Here is a 19,666-nt window from a genome sequence, read left to right as displayed (position 1 = left end):
AAGTCCAAATCGGACGAAAGATATATATGCGAGCTTTATCTAAATCTGAACCGATTTGGATAATATTTTGCACGTTTCTCGAGACTCATAAAATATTCGGATGCACGGAATTTGAAGAACATCGGTTGATAAACACGCCAATTATAACCAGATCGGGGATAAATATATATGACAGCTATATCTAAATCTGAACCGATTTTTTCCAAAATCAATAGCGATCGTCTTTGTTCCCCAAAACGACCCTGTGCCAAATTTGAGGACGATCGGACTTAAACTGAGACCTGTACTTTGCGCACAAAAATTCATGAACAGACAGACAGACGGACATCGCTAAATCGACTCAGAATTTAATTCTAAGACGATCGGTATACTAAACGATGGGTCTCAGACTTTTTCTTCTTTGCGTTACCTACAAATACACAAACTTATTATACCCTGTACCACAGTAGTGGTGAAGGGTATAATGACAAACCTTTATATAGCCCCCAACACATTTTACGGATGTGATATGGTTTCGAAAATTTAGATCTACAAAGTGGTGCAGGGTATAATATAGTCGGCCACGCCCGACTTTAGACTTTCCTTACTTGTTTCAACTTGGATACGAGAGAGAAAATTATGACGGTGCAATATTCCAAAAGCGATTATAGATTAATTTTCTAAAATGCAAAAAAATAAACAACGTACAATCAAATGTTCGTACGGTTGTTCTGAAGTCAAATTTTTACAGAATCGGTCGAGATCTAACGAGTACGTCGCCTTTGATATGAAAAATGGATGTTATACATACAATAAGCAGTGTAAAACACGTTGAAATTAATTGGTTTCCATATTTTGCAATTTTTTTTATTTTGTAAAATTCTATTGATTTTTCTTGACCTGTTTTAAATCTCACATACATACACACATTCAATATATTATCATAGAATTTGTTTGTTTTTTTTTCTTGGAATATTATGCATAAAATGCCAAGTATGTATATAATGTATATAGTAGTAGGTTGTAATAGAACAAATTGAATAAATAGCTAAATAATTGTATTCGTACATGAATATTGTGTAGTATTGAGTTTACTTGGGTGTTTGTAAGAAAATTTATTAGTTGCTAGAAGACCTTTTTATATTGTAGACATATGGAACATTGTTGTATTGTTTTGTTGTGATCAGGAGATGGAGCATGGGATTTTTCGATTGCTATCTTCTATTCGATTATTTTTGTTAAGAAATAAACGATTCTTTCTATATGTTACATAGCTTAACTTAAAATATATTGTTACTTCTAAAGTATAAAATACAACATTCTATTTTAAATGTATCGACCATTGCGACTTATATATATCCAGTGTATGATGAATAATGAGTGAGTTAATGATTGAGTGAGTAAGTGGTGAGTGGTAAGCGTTCATGAACTTACGCCTTGCTTGCAACTTATGTTGCTTTATTAATGTGTCCAATTTTTTTTCGAAATTCGAGCAATATATGTGGAGAAACAGTTGAGAGGAAATAACTTCAAATGTTTGTTAATATTTGAAATATAATTTACAAATTTTTAAAGTGTATAAATCAAAATGAGAACAAAGTTCAAAGGGTAAAACCAATAATGTTTAATCATTAACTAAATGCTACGTTAAATTAGGCTTAAACTTCGATGAACGTTTGATTGGTTTCTATAACCAATTATTACGACCACCACGTCATATGTTGTTCTCTTTTTTGCCATCCTCACTTTTAACAGGTTCCTCACTCTCTGTTGTATCCACTGAAAAAGGGAAATATTGTATTGATAATTTACTTTCATAACGTACGTTAACTCTGTTTACTTTTGTCTTTATCATCTTTGGATTCTGAATTTTCCGCCGCTTTGTTAGCACCTTCTTTATCTAACCGTGGACGCTTTCGTTGACCCTTGTACGAGCGGTTATCCCTTCGGCCACCTTCGCCTTCATCTTCTGAGTCGGAGAATTCATTGTCGGGTACAATGCGTTTATCTTTGTCGGCCTGCGTTAGTCTTTCATCTTTATCGGCTTTGTCTTCATCGTCTGAGTCATCATTGATTGCATCTTCGGGTATAGATTGAATTTGAACACCTGGAGCATGTGGTAGCATTCGCAGATTCTCGAAAAGTCTAAAAAGAATTTTAAAGTTTTAATAAAAACATTTAAAACCTATTTATAAGAACAAAAATAATAGGGAAGTTCTAGAAGCGGGTCTTGTCCACAATACTATACCCTACACTGATGTGTATACGAATAATTGGCGTAGCTTGGGTGGTCCTGGGGGCCAAAGCCGTCCCTAGAAAAATTTTAGCCCACCCCAGAATATTTATCGGTAAAAATTTATTATTAGTGTCCATGCCTTTGAGTTCGAAGATTACTATCAGGTATATAACTTTATATATGAGAAGTCCTATATTTATTTTCTTTATATGGAACGAAATCTTAAATTTTTATAGAATAGCAGAAAAAGTGTAAAATCTAATTGAGTTTGTGAGTTGAAATTAGATCCAGATATGTAAATGCATTAAATATCATCCGACGATAACCGTCAAAATTTCTATTTATCTGGCTTAAAGGACATCAGGCAAATTCCAGACAAATCAAGGTAACATAGTTATGCAAACTTATGATACTGCGGTGCCTAATACGAAAGTACTTCTATATTGGGACACGACTAAATGTGTTAAGGCTGTCAGTCAGGGAGGGGCCCACAGCATGATCTGGGATGATTTTTGGCTCATTTAGACTCTCACAATCATAGAAGCCAAAGTTTTGCTTGGATTTATGTGAGACTCTGTACAGGGGAAAGAATTATTCTTCTAACTATGCATCAAACATTTGGTCAAAATCGGTTGATTTAAATATAGCTCCCATCTATATATATATTTTGTCTGATATGGTTTCAATTTGTCCCAGAGCTCAGAATTTCGATTGCTTGAAAATGTTCTATAGTTAAATGGACTCACCTGTTTCGGATTTTCTCCAAATATTCTGTGGTATTTTGATTGCTCATATTGCTGGGGCTAATATGTAGCTTGAAATCGGGCCCAAAGTACTCAAAGTAATCATTGTACGGCAACTCATTCGCAATCTCAACACCCAGCGCAACGGATGTCTCATATGTCCAGCAACGTGAAACATTACGAATGGTATAGCCACCACCGCCAACCATTAAGAAGGGCAAATTGTACTTCTTCACAAATTCTACACAACGTCCATGGCCTTTAACTGTCAAATTAAAGCAACCTAAGCGATCGCCTGTGAGTGAATCAGCACCACATTGTAGGACAACTGCGGCTGGCTGGAAAGTCTCCATAACTTTGGATATGATAGGTTCAAATATGGATTCGTATGCTTCGTCATCCATTCCATCCCGCAGAGGAATATTTACGGCATAGTATTTTCCTTTACCAGCACCGATATCACGTAAATCTCCAGTACCAGGAAAATATTCACCATACTTATGAAAACTAACTGTCATTACGCGATCTGTTGTGTAAAAGGCTTCTTCTACACCATCTCCATGATGAACATCGATATCGATGTATAGAACACGTTGGTGATATTTCAACAATTCCAATATGCCCAAAACAATATCGTTGACATAACAGAAACCGGAGGCCTCTGATTTTTTGGCATGATGCAATCCTCCGCCCCAGTTTATGCAAATCTCCGATGCTTGTTTATTAAGTTTAACGGCAGCAGCGACAGAACCGCCCGCAGAAAGTTGACAGAACTCATAGAGACCATCAAAGACGGGACAATCCTCTCCAACATTAAACCTTTGCATTTGTTTATTATATTCAGTCATATTGTCCGGACGTATGGAACGTAGGAAGCGTACATATTCATCCGAATGGAATTTGGTCATTTCATCGGCAGTGGCTTTATGTGGACGCTGAAAAATATTCAAATAAAATAAAACTTTTAAATAATGAAGAGAAACCATGTGTTATGGTGATTTCGGTTGTTAAAAAGTGCAACGTTTTTAAATTGGATGCATATAAAAAAAAATTGTAAAATGTTTTGGATTTAGGATCCCTCATCACAATATTATGAATTAGCAATAACTGTAGCATGACACTATCATTTATATATATTTATTGCCTTAACTAATTAATAGATTTCAACCAAATTTCAGCTTTATTAATAACATAGCCTCGCAGAGGTCATATTTCGTAAAACCTAATAATTAATCCTTGCGTGCGTGATGAGGTTCCAATTAATTAGAAGAATTTGTAATTTTAGAAGTTTCTATTGGTTTTGTTGATTGGTAGTATATAATTTTATGTCTTCCGTGGATATATCCCCTTAGTGAAACTATAAGTACAAAAATGGTATATGAACTTCATAGAAATCGTGGATCAATTCAACCAATAATACTGCGAACAAAAAGAATGTCACTAAAAACCGTATTGTTTTTCCTTCAAAAATCTAGTTTGTTCAGAACATTCAAGTACAATATATTGCTTTACAGGGTAAGTATACTTATAGGTACCACGTCTGCGACAAAGATCAGGGTCACTGGAATACTTATAAAAATATTTAAACATTTTCTGTATACAATTAAAAATAAAATAAAACTCCATATTTACAAACAAATACAGTGAACTCGCGCTAACGTGAACTAATTAAAATCAATAGAGTTCACGTTAGCGAACGTCAGCGAACTTCGAAGTTTTTTTTGCTGGGGAATGATCCATGTAGTGATGAGCAAAAAATGGGGTATAATAAAAAACTTCTAAGAATGTAATGTGGCGAACAGGTCAAAAAATTGGGGTTTAACGCTTTATTAGCGCACAATTTCAAGTAGTTGAAAACTATAAACTTCAACTAAATATGACAAACAAACCAAGTTTTTCAACTCGAAATCAAATTAATTTGGCTGAAGGGCCATATCGCAGCAAGAAGTAAAATTTTTCCCGAGAAATTTTAGTCGGGGATTGGCAGTAAGAAATGTACTCGTAAGAAAGTCAGGGAAAGACATCGATGGAATCGTATGGCATTAACCAGGTAGCACCTAAAATCGGAAAGTATGATATGCGACATGGAATAAAGAAAAATGCTTTAAAATAAATGTTGTTGGCAGTGATGGTATATATGATTATGATTAGACGTCCCATAAACCAAGAATTATGTTACCGGTCTAACACTACAACCTCAAACCGTAACCGTAATGGTTTGGCATAATTATCATGACTCAGTTGGACAATACCTACATATATAACCATTAAAATATTGGCTGTGTTAATACATCATAATGTACTCCAAACCCAACCACAAATCATGTCAATATGTGCACAAAAGGAAAGTTTGGATTCAAAGAAGACATTTATTTTTTTTCCAACAATTTCATTAGAAATAAACATATTTTATGATAAATTATCTTGCTCGTCGTATCCAAATAACATTGCATTTGATTTCGAAGAGTTGGTAGATAAATAATTGTTCCTTTTCCAATCTACCTCAAGTTCCAACGATGCATTAATGTTGTCCACCAACAACTGTGGAGAATAACTGCTATACTTATATACACTGGGTGGGTAAATCAACGAATCATATTACACGATGAGCAATGAGTCTAGACACAAGTAGAGCAATTAAATGATTCTGAGTTTGAATAACCCAGTAAAAAAAACCGTATCCAAAACCTGAAAATGTCTTTTGATTTTAGGGAGTCCAAAATGAATTTTACATGGGCTAGTCATGGGGCTTTTATGAATGCACTGCATTGATTTCTCATGAATTCTTCAGATGTGTCGTTTGAAAAGATATGAAATAACTTAAACAGATTAAAAAAAATAAATAAATCAATACAAGCACATATTTTACGGGACATAGGTGCACGTCTGATGAGAAACGCATCGTAGATTCATAGATTTTAAATTGATTACGAAAACTGCATAGAATGAAGTAATAAAATGAAAAATAGGCCCATCTCCAGAAGAGCATGTTTTGATGTTCAGTATAAGTAATGCCTTAAAAATAATTCCCAAATATTTTTTCTTGGAATTATCGAATTTCCGCAGATCAATCTACTGATGTCATTAATAACTCTTTGTTATAAAGGGTGGTTAAATTGTAAGGGCCGATGTTGAATGTGAACCACACCTAAACGCCAAGTTTTTTTTCCGAATTTTATTTGACATTTCTCTGTTTCAGACTTACTCAATTTGAACCATGGAGAGATACACAATCCAACAACGTGTTAAATGGTTCCAAGAAATGGCAACAGTGGATGATCAATTTTCGAAGAAAATCATCTTCAGTGATGAGGCACATTTTCATCTCAGTGAATTCGTCAATAAACTGAATTGCCGCATTTGGGCGAATGAGAATCCAAGAGAGATTGTCGAAAAACCAATGCACCCACAAAGAGTGACTGTTTGGTGCGGTTTATGGGCTGGCGGCATCATTGGGCCGTATTTTTTCCAAAATGAGGCCGGTCAGGCAGTTACTGTGAATGGTGTTTGCTATCGTGAGATGATAACGAACTTTTTATGGCCCGAATTGGAAGATATGGATGTGGACGATATGTGGTTTCAGCAGGACGGTGCCACTTGCCACACAGCTAACGAAACAATGGCTCTTTTGCGCAACAAATTCAATGGCCGTGTTATCTCACGTAATGGCGATGTCAATTGGCCGCCAGGATCATGTGATTTGACACCGTTGGACTTTTTTCTTTGGGGTTATTTGAAAGAAAATGTGTACGTCGATATGCCAGCAATAATTCAAGAGCTATAGGATGAGCTAACTCGGCACATTAACGGCATAAAACCTCCATTATGCCTCAGCGTCATCGAAAATTTGGACCATCGGATGAAGGTTTGCCACCGAGGTCGCGGCGCCCATTTGGCCGATATTTTGTTCCAGACATAATTGAGTACTACCAATATATCATAATAAAATAAAATTACAAGAATTTCTTAAATACTTTGTTTTATTCGAACTCAACATCGGCCCTTGAAATTTTAACCACCCTTTAGTATCTGGATCTACCTAGAACACCTGTACGAACTCCTCATAACAGATGTCTGTAAAATTACGTAGATCTTTATTCTCTGAACTATAGACAACACACTAGAAGCGAAGACTTTCTAACAGCTAGGAATAAACATAAGACTTGGCAAACATCTATTGAAACCAACAACGATATACCTCAATACTCTTAAAAGCCATGTCATTGTAACGACCTCGTAACAATACATGTCACTCTTCTCAAAGCATTACTTGTAGGGACGATATTACTACGGCAGAGTAAAGTAGTTTTGTCCAATTGGGATATAGCAATTGCAGCCACGTAAATAGTATCCTTTTGCATAGTTTTTGGTTTAATATTAGACCATTGTGACAGTGGCTCTTCTCAGCCACCAAGTACAGACGTACAATTGTCACTAACTAATATCGTAAATGTATACTTTCAATCCATATTACCAACATGTTCTTAATATTTCCAAATAATACTACATGGCGGAGAATGAGGAATTTCTCTCATGTTGGAGCCATCTTCCTTCCATTGTTGTTCCATGGGTATCGTTTTTTTTATCTTTGTAAACATTTTGAGCATTTTAAGGTTTCGTCACTATAACCCAATTAAATGAAAGAAATAATTTTCGTTTCGTTCCATAGTAAATAAATATCAAACTTACATAAATTTCCATTTTTCTGTATAGACCATAGTTGAGCAACAGATTATGGGTCATCCTTATGCGATGTGGTTTCATTGGATGCCCCTGCCCATAATAGTAGTTTCCGATGTCACCTGAAGTAAAAATTCAAAAAGAATTGTAGAAAAAGAAAATGATTGGATTAAGATGCCAGTAAAACAAGAAACATTTTAAATAAAAAAACATATTTAAATCGAGAGTCTCAATTCAATTTATTCTCTTGCAACACAGCATTCGTAGAAAACAACCATACTTTTCGAGTATACAAAAACCGCGTACCGGCTAGTCTTGAAATTCACACGTAGGATTTGTGTATGGTCGTTCGCAAAAAGTGCGCTGTGGCTATGTATGCAATGAGAGCCACAAAACGCCGATGGTACAGTCACAATAAATTAAGAAAATTTACAACCACCATTAAGGAATTTGTCAGCGAAACAGCAAGTAGCAAAAACTTTATATTTAAATTATAAATTTATATTTAAACACTCAAAAATTTAACTTAACACCATTAATTTCTTTTTTGTATTAGAAACCAATTTTAAATAAACTTACTGTCATAATAGTAGCAAACCCTCTTTTTACTATGGGCGGACTGCATTGTTCTTTTCTGGACAAAGGATGAGTAAGCAACTAAAACGGTAGCGCCGCTGAAGTGTTTACCACTTTCTACTTTTAAAAATATTTCGAAGTTAACACTGCAGGCCCAAGCTTTGCTTTTTCGCTACAATTATGGACAAGAAATAAAAGCGCGTCTTTAGTGTGCAACTCAATTGTGGAGATAGCCAATACTTGACTCTCCCTCTCACGAAATTAAAATGATTATTGTCAAAAAATCAGCGTTGCCAACTCCACTCATATTTTGAGCGGCGTGAAGTTAGCTGCAGTTAGCAGAGTTGCATCTCAATCTATAATTGCACTAGAGTTGCCAAGTATTAGCATATAAATCGTAAACCAAATATCAATGAATTTTTAGGAAGATAGAAAATATTTGAAAGTAGTTGCGATGCACTTCTACGGACTATAATAATACAATTTGTCTATAAATTTTAAAAACAGATAAAATGAAATAATTCAATGTAAAAAGGTAGAATTACATAGCATGCGTTCAATGCGTCCGATGATTGAAGAGTTGAAATTTCTCTTTGAAATCAAAAGCTCGAATAGTCTGCCGCAAACAGAAAAAAATCAACCCTTCCATCAACGTACGGATTGTGTAATTCAACCTTAAGTCCCTGTCAGCATTTCAAAGTTCCATTTCATCCTCATCGCTACCACAGACTCGTAAATGACACTACAACAATCGCCAACTGTGATGGGTGAAGCATATCAAAAAGTACAAAATGTACATAAAAATATTTTGCCATCACTATTCTTAGAAGAGCCATTTTATATTTTGTGAAACGCCAAGCGCAACTAGCTTATTTTAATTTATTTAAATTAAAAGGGAAATGAAGTGCTGAAAACATTCGTTACTCTGCTTGAAATTGTGAAAGGTATGTTGGTGAACAATTTTTGACTTTCCAAATGGAATTAAGTGATTGTTTTTCAGATATTTTTCCAGACACGCAGCCTCTATCGAGAATAACAACACTGGCTGATAGACGCTGCAACCCTGCCAGCATTTCAAAGTTCCATTTCATCCTCATCGCTACCACAGACTCGTAAGTGACACTGCAACAATCGCCAACTGTGATAGTATTTTGCCATCACTATTCGCATGAAAGTACTTTGCCATCACTATTGTTACAAGAGCCATTTTATATTTTGTGAAACACCAAGCACATCTAGCTTCTTGTAATTTATTTAAATAAAAATGATAATGAAGTGCTGGAAAGATAGTTATTTCGCTTAAAATTGTGAAAGGTATATTGGTGAACAATTTTTGACTTTCCAAATGGAATAAAGTGATAGTTTTTCAAATATTTTTCCAGACACGCTGCCTCCATTGGAAATAAAAGCACTGGCTGATAGACGCTACAACATTTAACTTGCAACTTGTAACTCAACATCAATCTTTTATTGATGCATAAAAATATGTTAAATGTCATGTGATAGTCGTATAAATGTTATATTTATGAGAATTTATAAATGTTTAATAAAATCAATAGACATCTAAACAATCGTGTTTTACTTGACCACAATGTTTCTTTTACAACTATCTTAAAATGCACTTTGTCTGATTGTTTGAAGGGGCTCTTATTGGCGTCCTTCTAAATGTATCCAGAAGGGCACCTAATAATTGCACTCATGCGATACTTTTTTTAGTATAGGCCGGTACTCTGTTCGGTTTTCGCGTTGAAACTCCATACAAAACCAAAAAATGCGAAAAATTTGCGAAATTTTTTCCATTTGTGATACTTTGTTTTTTCGTGTTGAAAAACTGACGTTTATAGCACGGCGCCATTTGCAATGTGAATTAAGAAATAATTTATTTATTAAAAACTATTTCTGCGGGTTTATAAATCAAACACGGACCATATTTTTGTTCCGAAACTATACAAAGGATCAAAGGAATAGCAGATCAATTGCCCAAGGAAAAATAAAATGTTATTTTGTAAAAACAAGCAACACCACCAACTTAATCCAATATCGCTCCCTGTAAAATAGCGCTCCAAGCTACCTAAAAAAACGCCGCTTTCTATGTGCGAAATAATGGTTTCCATAAAAATTTTTCGCAAGAATGAACATAGTACCGGCCTTAACTTGGCGTGGTACAACTTCTCAATAGTGACGGCGCTTTTCCGAGGAGTTTTGGATATCGTATATGCATAAGCGTAGGAAGGCCTCTGGGGAGGGGGCTTAGACCCCCCAGAAAATTTTTAGCCCCCCCCCCCCCAGAATTTGAAACTCTATTTATGATTTTCCATTTTTCAATAAATGTCAATAGTTTTTTTAATTTTTATAAAAATTAAACAAGTATATACAATCGCACAAAGTTCCGCTAAATACTTTCATGAACAATCGAATTACTTGGGTTGTGGTAGCAGTTGCCGATGGCAATGTTTGAAGTCAGATATTTATGAAATAAAGATGTGGTTGAACTTATGATTGATTTAGTTTAGTCAATTTAATTAAAAAAATAGTAATTGATATTAAAACTATTCTTTCATAAATTAATATCTTAATAATGCTGCGAAAAAGCGTTGCCAAAAAAGTAGTGAAAATGTTCTTTTTGGTCTAAAGTGGTGCAAAATTGGCGGAGAAGCAATGAATGTAATATGAGCTTGTCATAGGACAAATGTCCACCGTTTCAACAGCCGTTGCAATGAATTTGCATCACTTCTTAAGTTGTGATCCAAATTCAGTGTTTTGAATGTGAATTAAAAAATTTTGTTATATTTTCCCAAATAATTATTTTTTATATTGTTTTTATGATTTTTAATGCATTCTGACGCTTGTTTGAAAGGTTTTTCCTCGAATAATTTCCAAAATTATCGATTTTTCTATAATGGATTTAGCAGTTTTGTGACAAAATTTGAATAATTTGTACCAATTTATTTATTCTTACTCTTCTTTTAAACTATTTGAAATAAAAAGAAAACAAAAAATTACACATTAAAATATGAAAAAAAATGAAGTAAAAAAACTTCCTGTGTAGTTAAAATAATTGAGGACATTTTTGGAAGTACTTTTAAACTTGTGCCTTTAGAACAACTCACAATTTTTTTGCTGGGAAAAGTGTGGAACTACTTTTAGTTGCTTTATTATAAATTAATTGTCGAGTTATTTTTATGTCAAATTTTTTATTCAATTTTATGAAATAAAACATTAATTGAACCTATAAGTTCAGTCAATAAATTTTTAGTTAGGGGGGGCTATAGCCCCCCCCCCTAGGAAAATTGTCTAGCTACGCTAATGCGTATATGACTGTTTTCGACGTAGTGGGGATTCTCAGAAGCGCCCCCAAATTCAAAAAATGTTGGCAGGGAACATGCAACTTGCTACTTGTAACTCAACATCATTCTTTTATTAACCCTTGACAGTCATCCTTCGTCAAATTGGCGACGCGTAATTTCATTTTCGATTTAAAATGCATTTTGGTCGATTGGGAAATAATAAATTTAATGGCGTTTTCTTTTCTTGTAAAAAATGCGCACTTTTTTTGCATTTTGCCCGGAAAATGTACTTTTTAGGTTCTTTTCTAAAAAAACAGGCAAAAGTGCGAAAAGGCTTCGAATTCTGTTGTGAAAATATCGCCACGCATAGGGGCAAATTACGGGCATTTTCAGCACTGCCAACAAACGAGAGTGCTGCGATTGCCCTGTTTCCTTCCTTGAATTCTTTTCTGCCCGCTGAAATGATAGCATTTTTTTAGGTTGCTGGTAACATTTTAAAAATGCGCATTATGTACAGACAAAATGAAGGCAAAGCACTTTTTTCAGAAAAGAAAACACCATAAGTTATACCAATACAACCATTTTATGAATTTTTGTCTTATACAAATTAAAAACAATTTGAATAAAGGCCGGTACTATGTTCATTCTTGCGAAAAATTTTTATGGAAACCATTATTTCGCACATAGAAAGCGGCGTTTTTTTAGGTAGCTTGGAGCGCTATTTTACAGGGAGCGATACTGGACTAAGTTGGTGGTTGTTACTTGTTTTTACAAAATAACATTTTATTTTTCCTTGGGCAATTGATCTGCTATTCCTTTGATCCTTTGTATAGTTTCGGAACAAAAATATGGTCCGTGTTTGATTTATAAACCCGCACAAATAGTTTTTAATAAATAAATTATTTCTTAATTCACATTGCAAATGGCGCCGTGCTATAAACGTCAGTTTTTCAACACGAAAAAACAAAGTATCACAAATGGAAAAAATTTCGCAAATTTTTCGCATTTTTTGGTTTTGTATGGAGTTTCAACGCGAAAACCGAACAGAGTACCGGCCTTAAGGAAATAAAATAAATTTTGGTTCTCATTTTTGCTCACGATGAAAATTATAGCGTCATGAAATAAGCCGTAGTCAAAATGACGAAGGATGACGTTAGTGTATAAAAAATAAGGATGACTGTGCAGGGTTAATGCAAAAAATTATATTAAATGTGATGTGATATTCGTATAAATGTTATATTTTTAAGAATTTATAAATGTTTAACCAAATTACTTGACAACAATGATTCTTTTACAACTTAAAATGCACCTTTTCTGATTGTTTGAACGGGCTCTTATTGGCGTCGTTCTAATAATTGCACTCATGCGATACTTTTTTGTAGCAACTTGGCGTGGTACAACTTCTCAATAGTGAAAGCGCTTTTGGGAGAAGTTTTGGATATCGTATATGACTGTTTTCGACGTGGTGGGGATTCTCAGAAGCGCCGTCAAATTCAAAAAATGGTGACAGGGATATGTATATTTGAATGTGAATTATGTATGTGAAATAAAATATGTATTGAATAAATATAAATAAAATATTGGTTTGTTATAGTGAAGCTTATTTGTTAAGACCGGTACTCTGTTCGGTTTTCGCGTTGAAACTCCATACAAAACCAAAAAATGTGAAAAACTAGCGAAATTTTTTCCATTTGTGACGTAAATCGATCAGTCAGTATTTTCATAACATGGCGCCATTTGCAATGTGAATTAAGAAATAATTTATTTATTAAACTGATTTTTATGAATTTATAATGCAAAAGTAAATCGGATTATTTTTTAAAAATGTAATCTGATCGATTGATAAAACAAAGTATAACATGAAGTTGTATTTCTGTAATAAACTAGCCACCAACATCTATTTTTTAAATCCAAAGTATTTGTAAAATAACTTCTGCTTCTTCTTTTTCACTTTAATTACTACCCAACAAACGCAAGGATGAGTATTTTTCACATGTAAAGGCCGGTACTCTGTTTGTTGGTGCGAAAAAAGGTCCTCTCAATCATTGTTTCGCGTTGAAAAATGATAATGTTGACAATAATTTTGAGGGGAAAAACTGCCATTTTGGGACTATTTTGCGTTTATTTCGTTGAAATGTTTTGACAACATCGCAGACTGTCACGAAATGATTACATATACATACGCAACTAGTGGCTCGATTTACACACACACGCATACAAAATAAATAATTTGAAAAAGAAGAAGCAGGCGAAGTTATTTTACAAATATCTTCGGAAATAAAAAACTAATTTTACAGTGCTGCATTTTATTTTTTGGAACATAGCAATTAATTCTTGTGATTCCATTCATTGCTACCACGGTACTATACATGTTGGTTGAAGTGCTAATGCTTGTTTTGGAACATCAATTGCTGTGCCTCCTCTTGTTTAAATTATGTTTTGTGTTTATTATCCCGATGCCCAGTACAAATGAAGTTTGTATTCATTAAAATGGATTAATAAAGAGAAGTAATCGTGAAAACATGACGATTTTAGCGGCTAAAGGTGGGTATTAAGTTCGAGTTTAGCCGCTAAAATCGTCATTTTTTCACGATTACTTTTCTTTAATAATCCATTTTAAGGAATACAAACTTTGTGAAAAGTTGCTTTGGGCTTTTCCCCATCAAGTTATAAAAAAATTTGCAACAAATATGTATACTTTTATGCCTTTTTCTTACTGATTTAGTTTTCACTTTAGCGATTTTAGCGGCTAAACTCGAACTTAATACCCACCTTAAACTCGAACTTAGTACTCACCTTAAACAAAAACTGACGGAATGCGTATAGTCCGTAATTAATTCGAAGTGCACAATAAAAAAAGTTCTGTTTGGCTCGAAATCTCGCTTTATCGAGATTGCTAATAGGCTTCCCACACAAAAGCGACATTTCAAAAACCAAAAAAAAAAAGATTGAACATAATGCGAACGTAAATTTTTGTGAACGACAAATAAAATATACCTGGTCACCAGTGTGGAAGCAGCACCTTTTTATGGTAGACTTTGGCAACACTCCTCCCGTACATAAACACAGAGTTCGCCATCTCACATTCAAAACGCCGTCAAACCAATAGCCGGCGAATTGATACATGAGCACAAAGAAAAAAATCTTTGTTTACTTTTTCGCCGAACAGCGTTGTGTGAAACGGCACTAAAATATATTTAACATTTTTGAACAAATTAGTTAACAAAATTGGTGAAATTTCGTGCAACTGTTGTAAATAAATCATTAACAATGAAATTATTGTATATGTTCATATAGCCAGGTGACTATTTCTAAAGGATTTGCATACTTGTAGTCCAACGAAATGCAGAGATGATGTCAATAGTAGTGGTGTAAAATAAATTACAGCAACATTTCGTTCAGTATTGGTTGGTGCGTTCGTCGTGTGTGAAGAATTTTTCTTGTGCTCTTAGAAGTGGACGGCAGTGTTTTTTTAGAGTGACTTCCATAAAACAAAAATAAATAATTTAACAAATAAAAAAGTATACAGAAATAATAGATATATTTTAGTTAAGTTCAGACAAATCAGTAAAAATTGTGTAAAAAACGATAGCTATGCAGAATGGTTAAAATATTATAGAGAAAAGTAAGTTTTAAACTTATTCGGAAAAAGCAAGTTTATTTAATGTTCGAAATAAGTGAAAAATTGAAGTGCACTGCATAATTAGAGAATAACTCCATAAAAAGACTTCGACGGCGGTGGCAGCAGCACTCCAGTGAAGTATGAAAATCAACAACAGAGAAATGAGAAAAATCCGTCTTTCTATCAAGAAATAGGGGAAATCAATGGAAATAGAAAAAAAAGAATTATGAATTGAATTTGTGATAATAGAGAAAACGCCGAGATTAATTGAAAAAAAAAAGAAAAACATAAATATAAACAAATTGAAATTAATTCAATTAATTTAATGTTGCTCTCTGCTACCGCGCTGTAACTTCTCCATTGTGTGTGGTATTTAAGAAGTGTGTGTGTACAAAAAAAAGGTGGAGGCCGCCGTCAGTGTTGTGTGCGTGTGTGTGTGTGAGGTCCCCTATGCTTATACTGCTGGTTGTATTATTCGGCACTCGGTGCCTAGTGCTTCTTGTTCTTCAATTAAACAAATTAAATGAATTCAAAGGAAGATAGGAGGACAAAAACAAAGAAGAAGTAGTCTGTGTCTGCCAATTTTTTTCTTTGCCTGCATTTATTACAGCATATATCCCCACCTATGAGGTGGTATGGTATGGTATAATTTATTTGTTGCCATTTCATTTTGTTCTGGTTTTCCGTTCGTCTTATTCCAGAATTTCCTTGCCATCGTGCAGTCTTCCTGTTTACAACCATTCTCTCCTCAATTCTTCTATTTGCCTTTGTCGAATTTTTCGGTTTATCATTTGTTTTTTTTTTGAATGATTTTGCGTCCATTGAATTTTTGTTTTGTTGCCTAGTTTTTCGTAGTTGTTGTGGGGGCAATTTTCCTGCTCCCCCATGTCGTTTTCATATTAAAATGAAGAAGTTGGTTGCGATCTATGTGGGTAGAGTAGAGTATAGCTTGGTTATAATTCTTATTGCAAATCATTTTTCAAAAACCTCATAGATTGCTGAAAATAGAAGTGCAGCTTTATAATAAAAATGCGTGTTAATATTCGTTTCAACTCCAGCTATATGTGAATTATAGGGAAAAATTAATCCTCCAAAGAAATTCCTATAAATTGGCCGATTTGTGTAAGCACCATTTGCTAAATATATTTTATGACACTATAATGCGACACGTACAAAACGTTGTTTCTCTGTGTCCACTATGGCCAATGCAGAGTGGAATAGAAATAAAGACATCTACGCAAACAATTAATTCTATTGTTCCAGCTCTGCTAGTGAGTTAAGATCCTTTCCTGCTCTCATCGTAGAGAGTATATTTTCCATTCCTTTAGAGAATCCTCCAATTTACTTCCATATGCTATTATGTGGCCTGACCTAGGTTAGGTTGAATAGAGGATTCAAGTTGTCCTGTCCCATGTCGTCTGCACTCTAACTTCTTTCCATCGTTCCCATCTTTTCCATGGTCTCATCCTCTTCAAAAGATGCTCTACATGCACCATCCTCTGCTGTTCCTATTCGGCGCAGATGTTCTCTCAATTCTAGGTGCCCGTTCATTATTCCAACCGTCTTTTTGGCTGTCGTCCTACTCTCCTTGAGTAGTTCTCCAGTATTTTCGAAGCCCTTCCGACCGTTGCATTGGACCACATCACTTCTCCCATGGCCATTCATACTCTTGGCCCGTGTTGCCTCTATTAACTTTGCCTTCTCTAAGTTCACATTCTTTTGCTTTTTACGTTTCCTCTTTCATGAGCCGGATGTGGTCCGGCAATCGGTATATAATCTCGGTGCTTGGGACTTTAACATGTATACGCCCAGTCCCTTCCTGTCACTCATTTTCCAGCCGTTGGTCTAGCAGCTATTTCCTTGTGGTATCTGTTCTGGGGTCCCATTCTCCCATAACCATCTTACTGCCATCAGAATGTCACACTTTGTAGCCACCTCATGTATGATATTATGGATTGTTGCGGCATCCGCCATTTCACCCATATTAACCTTTGATGGTTCGTCATGTATCCTGGAGAGAAACTCCATGCTCTCCTTGTATACACAGGGTCGTGGGTTCAAGCCCAGTTTCGCGTAAACACCAAAAATTTTTTCAGGGGTAACGCTGAGTGTTTCAAAACTTTTCTAAGTGGTTTCAACGGTGGAACGCCGGTCGGACTCGGCTATAAAAAGGAGGTCCCTTGTCATTGAGCTAAACTCAGTAATAAGAGAGAAATATCGGGCTGCCACTATACCTATCCCAACCTAACCTGTGTGCCACTAAACAAGTCTGTAAATGCCGTTGCATCATGGCTGCCTTAATGGTAATTAAATTCTAAACAATTACACTCATATTGCTCTTGTTTTGAGTTGTCCAAAAGTCTTTTCGTATTGCTAATCAAATTTCAATCCATTTTGTATATTTTTTATTATTTCGTGAAGCAAATATGTACAATGTCTTTTCCATTTTTCCGTTAGTGTCATGTTTCCAAACGAGTAAATTTTTGTGATTTCTCGACGAAAATCTGCGACCAAATACGACTGCCCAATAAAACACCATACCTTCGAGTTTTTTACTATGCTTTACATATAATTATCGTCACTTTATCCCCTACCAAGTTCCCACCTCCTTGGGTGAGATAATCTTAATATAGTGGTTGGACAAAAGAACCATATGGTGACAGCTATAACATTACTATGTCCGTGAAGTTAAAGTTAACTTTATCTTAGCGGAGACAAAAACCGAGCTATGTTCAATTTGTACAAAAGTTCAGCTAAATAATGAACATAGCTCAATTACGTAGGAAGGAAAAATGAATATTAAATAAAATTATTAATTTTTAATGCGAAACATCCTGTAGGTAAACGAAGCTAAAGCAATTTAATAGAAATATGTATAAAGTGCTGGAAAAAATACAAAGATTTATTGAAAATCCCACATAGTCAGCGAAAATTGGACTATAAAACTGAAAGCTAAAATTTAGAATTTAGGTCACTGTGCCAAAAATCGGCATGGGGGGGATATACCAAGTAGTGGTGGAGACAGCTCTCCCCGAGTAGAATACGAATCTGAAATCAGATTATTCAATTGGTTAACCAATTGGTTAACCAATTCGTATTCTACTCGGGGAGAGCTGTCTCCACCACTACTTGGTATATCCCCCCCATGCCGATTTTTGGCACAGTGGCCCAAATACTAAAATCGGCCCAAAATCTGAATTTCAACTTAAGACCGAAATTTCTCAAAAACTGTTAACCAATTGAATAATCTGATTTCAGATTCGTATTCTACTCGGGGAGAGCTGTCTCCACCACTACTTGGTATATCCCCCCCATGCCGATTTTTGGCACAGTGGCCCAAATACTAAAATCGGCCCAAAATCTGAATTTCAACTTAAGACCGAAATTTCTCAAAAACTGTTAACCAATTGAATAATCTGATTTCAGATTCGTATTCTACTCGGGGAGAGCTGTCTCCACCACTACTTGGTATATCCCCCCATGCCGATTTTTGGCACAGTGGCCCAAATACTAAAATCGGCCCAAAATCTGAATTTCAACTTAAGACCGAAATTTCTCAAAAACTGTTAACCAATTGAATAATCTGATTTCAGATTCGTATTCTACTCGGGGAGAGCTGTCTCCACCACTACTTGGTATATCCCCCCCATGCCGATTTTTGGCACAGTGGCCCAAATACTAAAATCGGCCCAAAATCTGAATTTCAACTTAAGACCGAAATTTCTCAAAAACTGTTAACCAATTGAATAATCTGATTTCAGATTCGTATTCTACTCGGGGAGAGCTGTCTCCACCACTACTTGTTATATCCCCCCCATGCCGATTTTTGGCACAGTGGCCCAAATACTAAAATCGGCCCAAAATCTGAATTTCAACTTAAGACCGAAATTTCTCAAAAACTGTTAACCAATTGAATAATCTGATTTCAGATTCGTATTCTACTCGGGGAGAGCTGTCTCCACCACTACTTGGTATATCCCCCCCATGCCGATTTTTGGCACAGTGGCCCAAATACTAAAATCGGCCCAAAATCTGAATTTCAACTTAAGACCGAAATTTCTCAAAAACTGTTAACCAATTGAATAATCTGATTTCAGATTCGTATTCTACTCGGGGAGAGCTGTCTCCACCACTACTTGGTATATCCCCCCCATGCCGATTTTTGGCACAGTGGCCCAAATACTAAAATCGGCCCAAAATCTGAATTTCAACTTAAGACCGAAATTTCTCAAAAACTGTTAACCAATTGAATAATCTGATTTCAGATTCGTATTCTACTCGGGGAGAGCTGTCTCCACCACTACTTGGTATATCCCCCCCATGCCGATTTTTGGCACAGTGGCCCAAATACTAAAATCGGCCCAAAATCTGAATTTCAACTTAAGACCGAAATTTCTCAAAAACTGTTAACCAATTGAATAATCTGATTTCAGATTCGTATTCTACTCGGGGAGAGCTGTCTCCACCACTACTTGGTATATCCCCCCATGCCGATTTTTGGCACAGTGGCCCAAATACTAAAATCGGCCCAAAATCTGAATTT

The 19,666-nt window shown here is 35.2% G+C and overlaps 2 protein-coding genes across 2 annotated transcripts in view; one reads left to right on the top strand and one right to left on the bottom strand.

Moving 5' to 3' along the window:
• Nucleotides 1–816: 816 nt before the first annotated feature.
• Nucleotides 817–8,482, bottom strand: HDAC1 (histone deacetylase 1). Its single transcript, XM_075303978.1, has 5 exons — nucleotides 8,218–8,482; nucleotides 7,648–7,760; nucleotides 2,962–3,893; nucleotides 1,820–2,124; nucleotides 817–1,758 (listed from the first exon to the last, which is right to left on the bottom strand). The coding sequence occupies exons 1-5, from the start codon at nucleotides 8,261–8,263 to the stop codon at nucleotides 1,694–1,696; spliced, it is 1,461 nt and encodes a 486-aa protein (XP_075160093.1). The 5' UTR covers nucleotides 8,264–8,482; the 3' UTR covers nucleotides 817–1,693.
• A 6,171-nt stretch (nucleotides 8,483–14,653) lies between these two features.
• Nucleotides 14,654–19,666, top strand: part of Src64B (Tyrosine-protein kinase Src64B) — a gene marked incomplete in the record, with an annotated part of 157,127 nt that continues 152,114 nt past the window's right edge. Inside the window, 1 exon segment of the mRNA XM_075304122.1 lies at nucleotides 14,654–15,126.

This window comes from Haematobia irritans, chromosome 4 (genome assembly GCF_050003625.1).
Source record: "Haematobia irritans isolate KBUSLIRL chromosome 4, ASM5000362v1, whole genome shotgun sequence".
Taxonomy (NCBI): Eukaryota; Metazoa; Arthropoda; class Insecta; order Diptera; family Muscidae; genus Haematobia; species Haematobia irritans.
The sequence above is the reverse complement of the archived record's forward strand: the minus strand, read 5'-3'. Positions and strand labels throughout refer to the sequence as shown.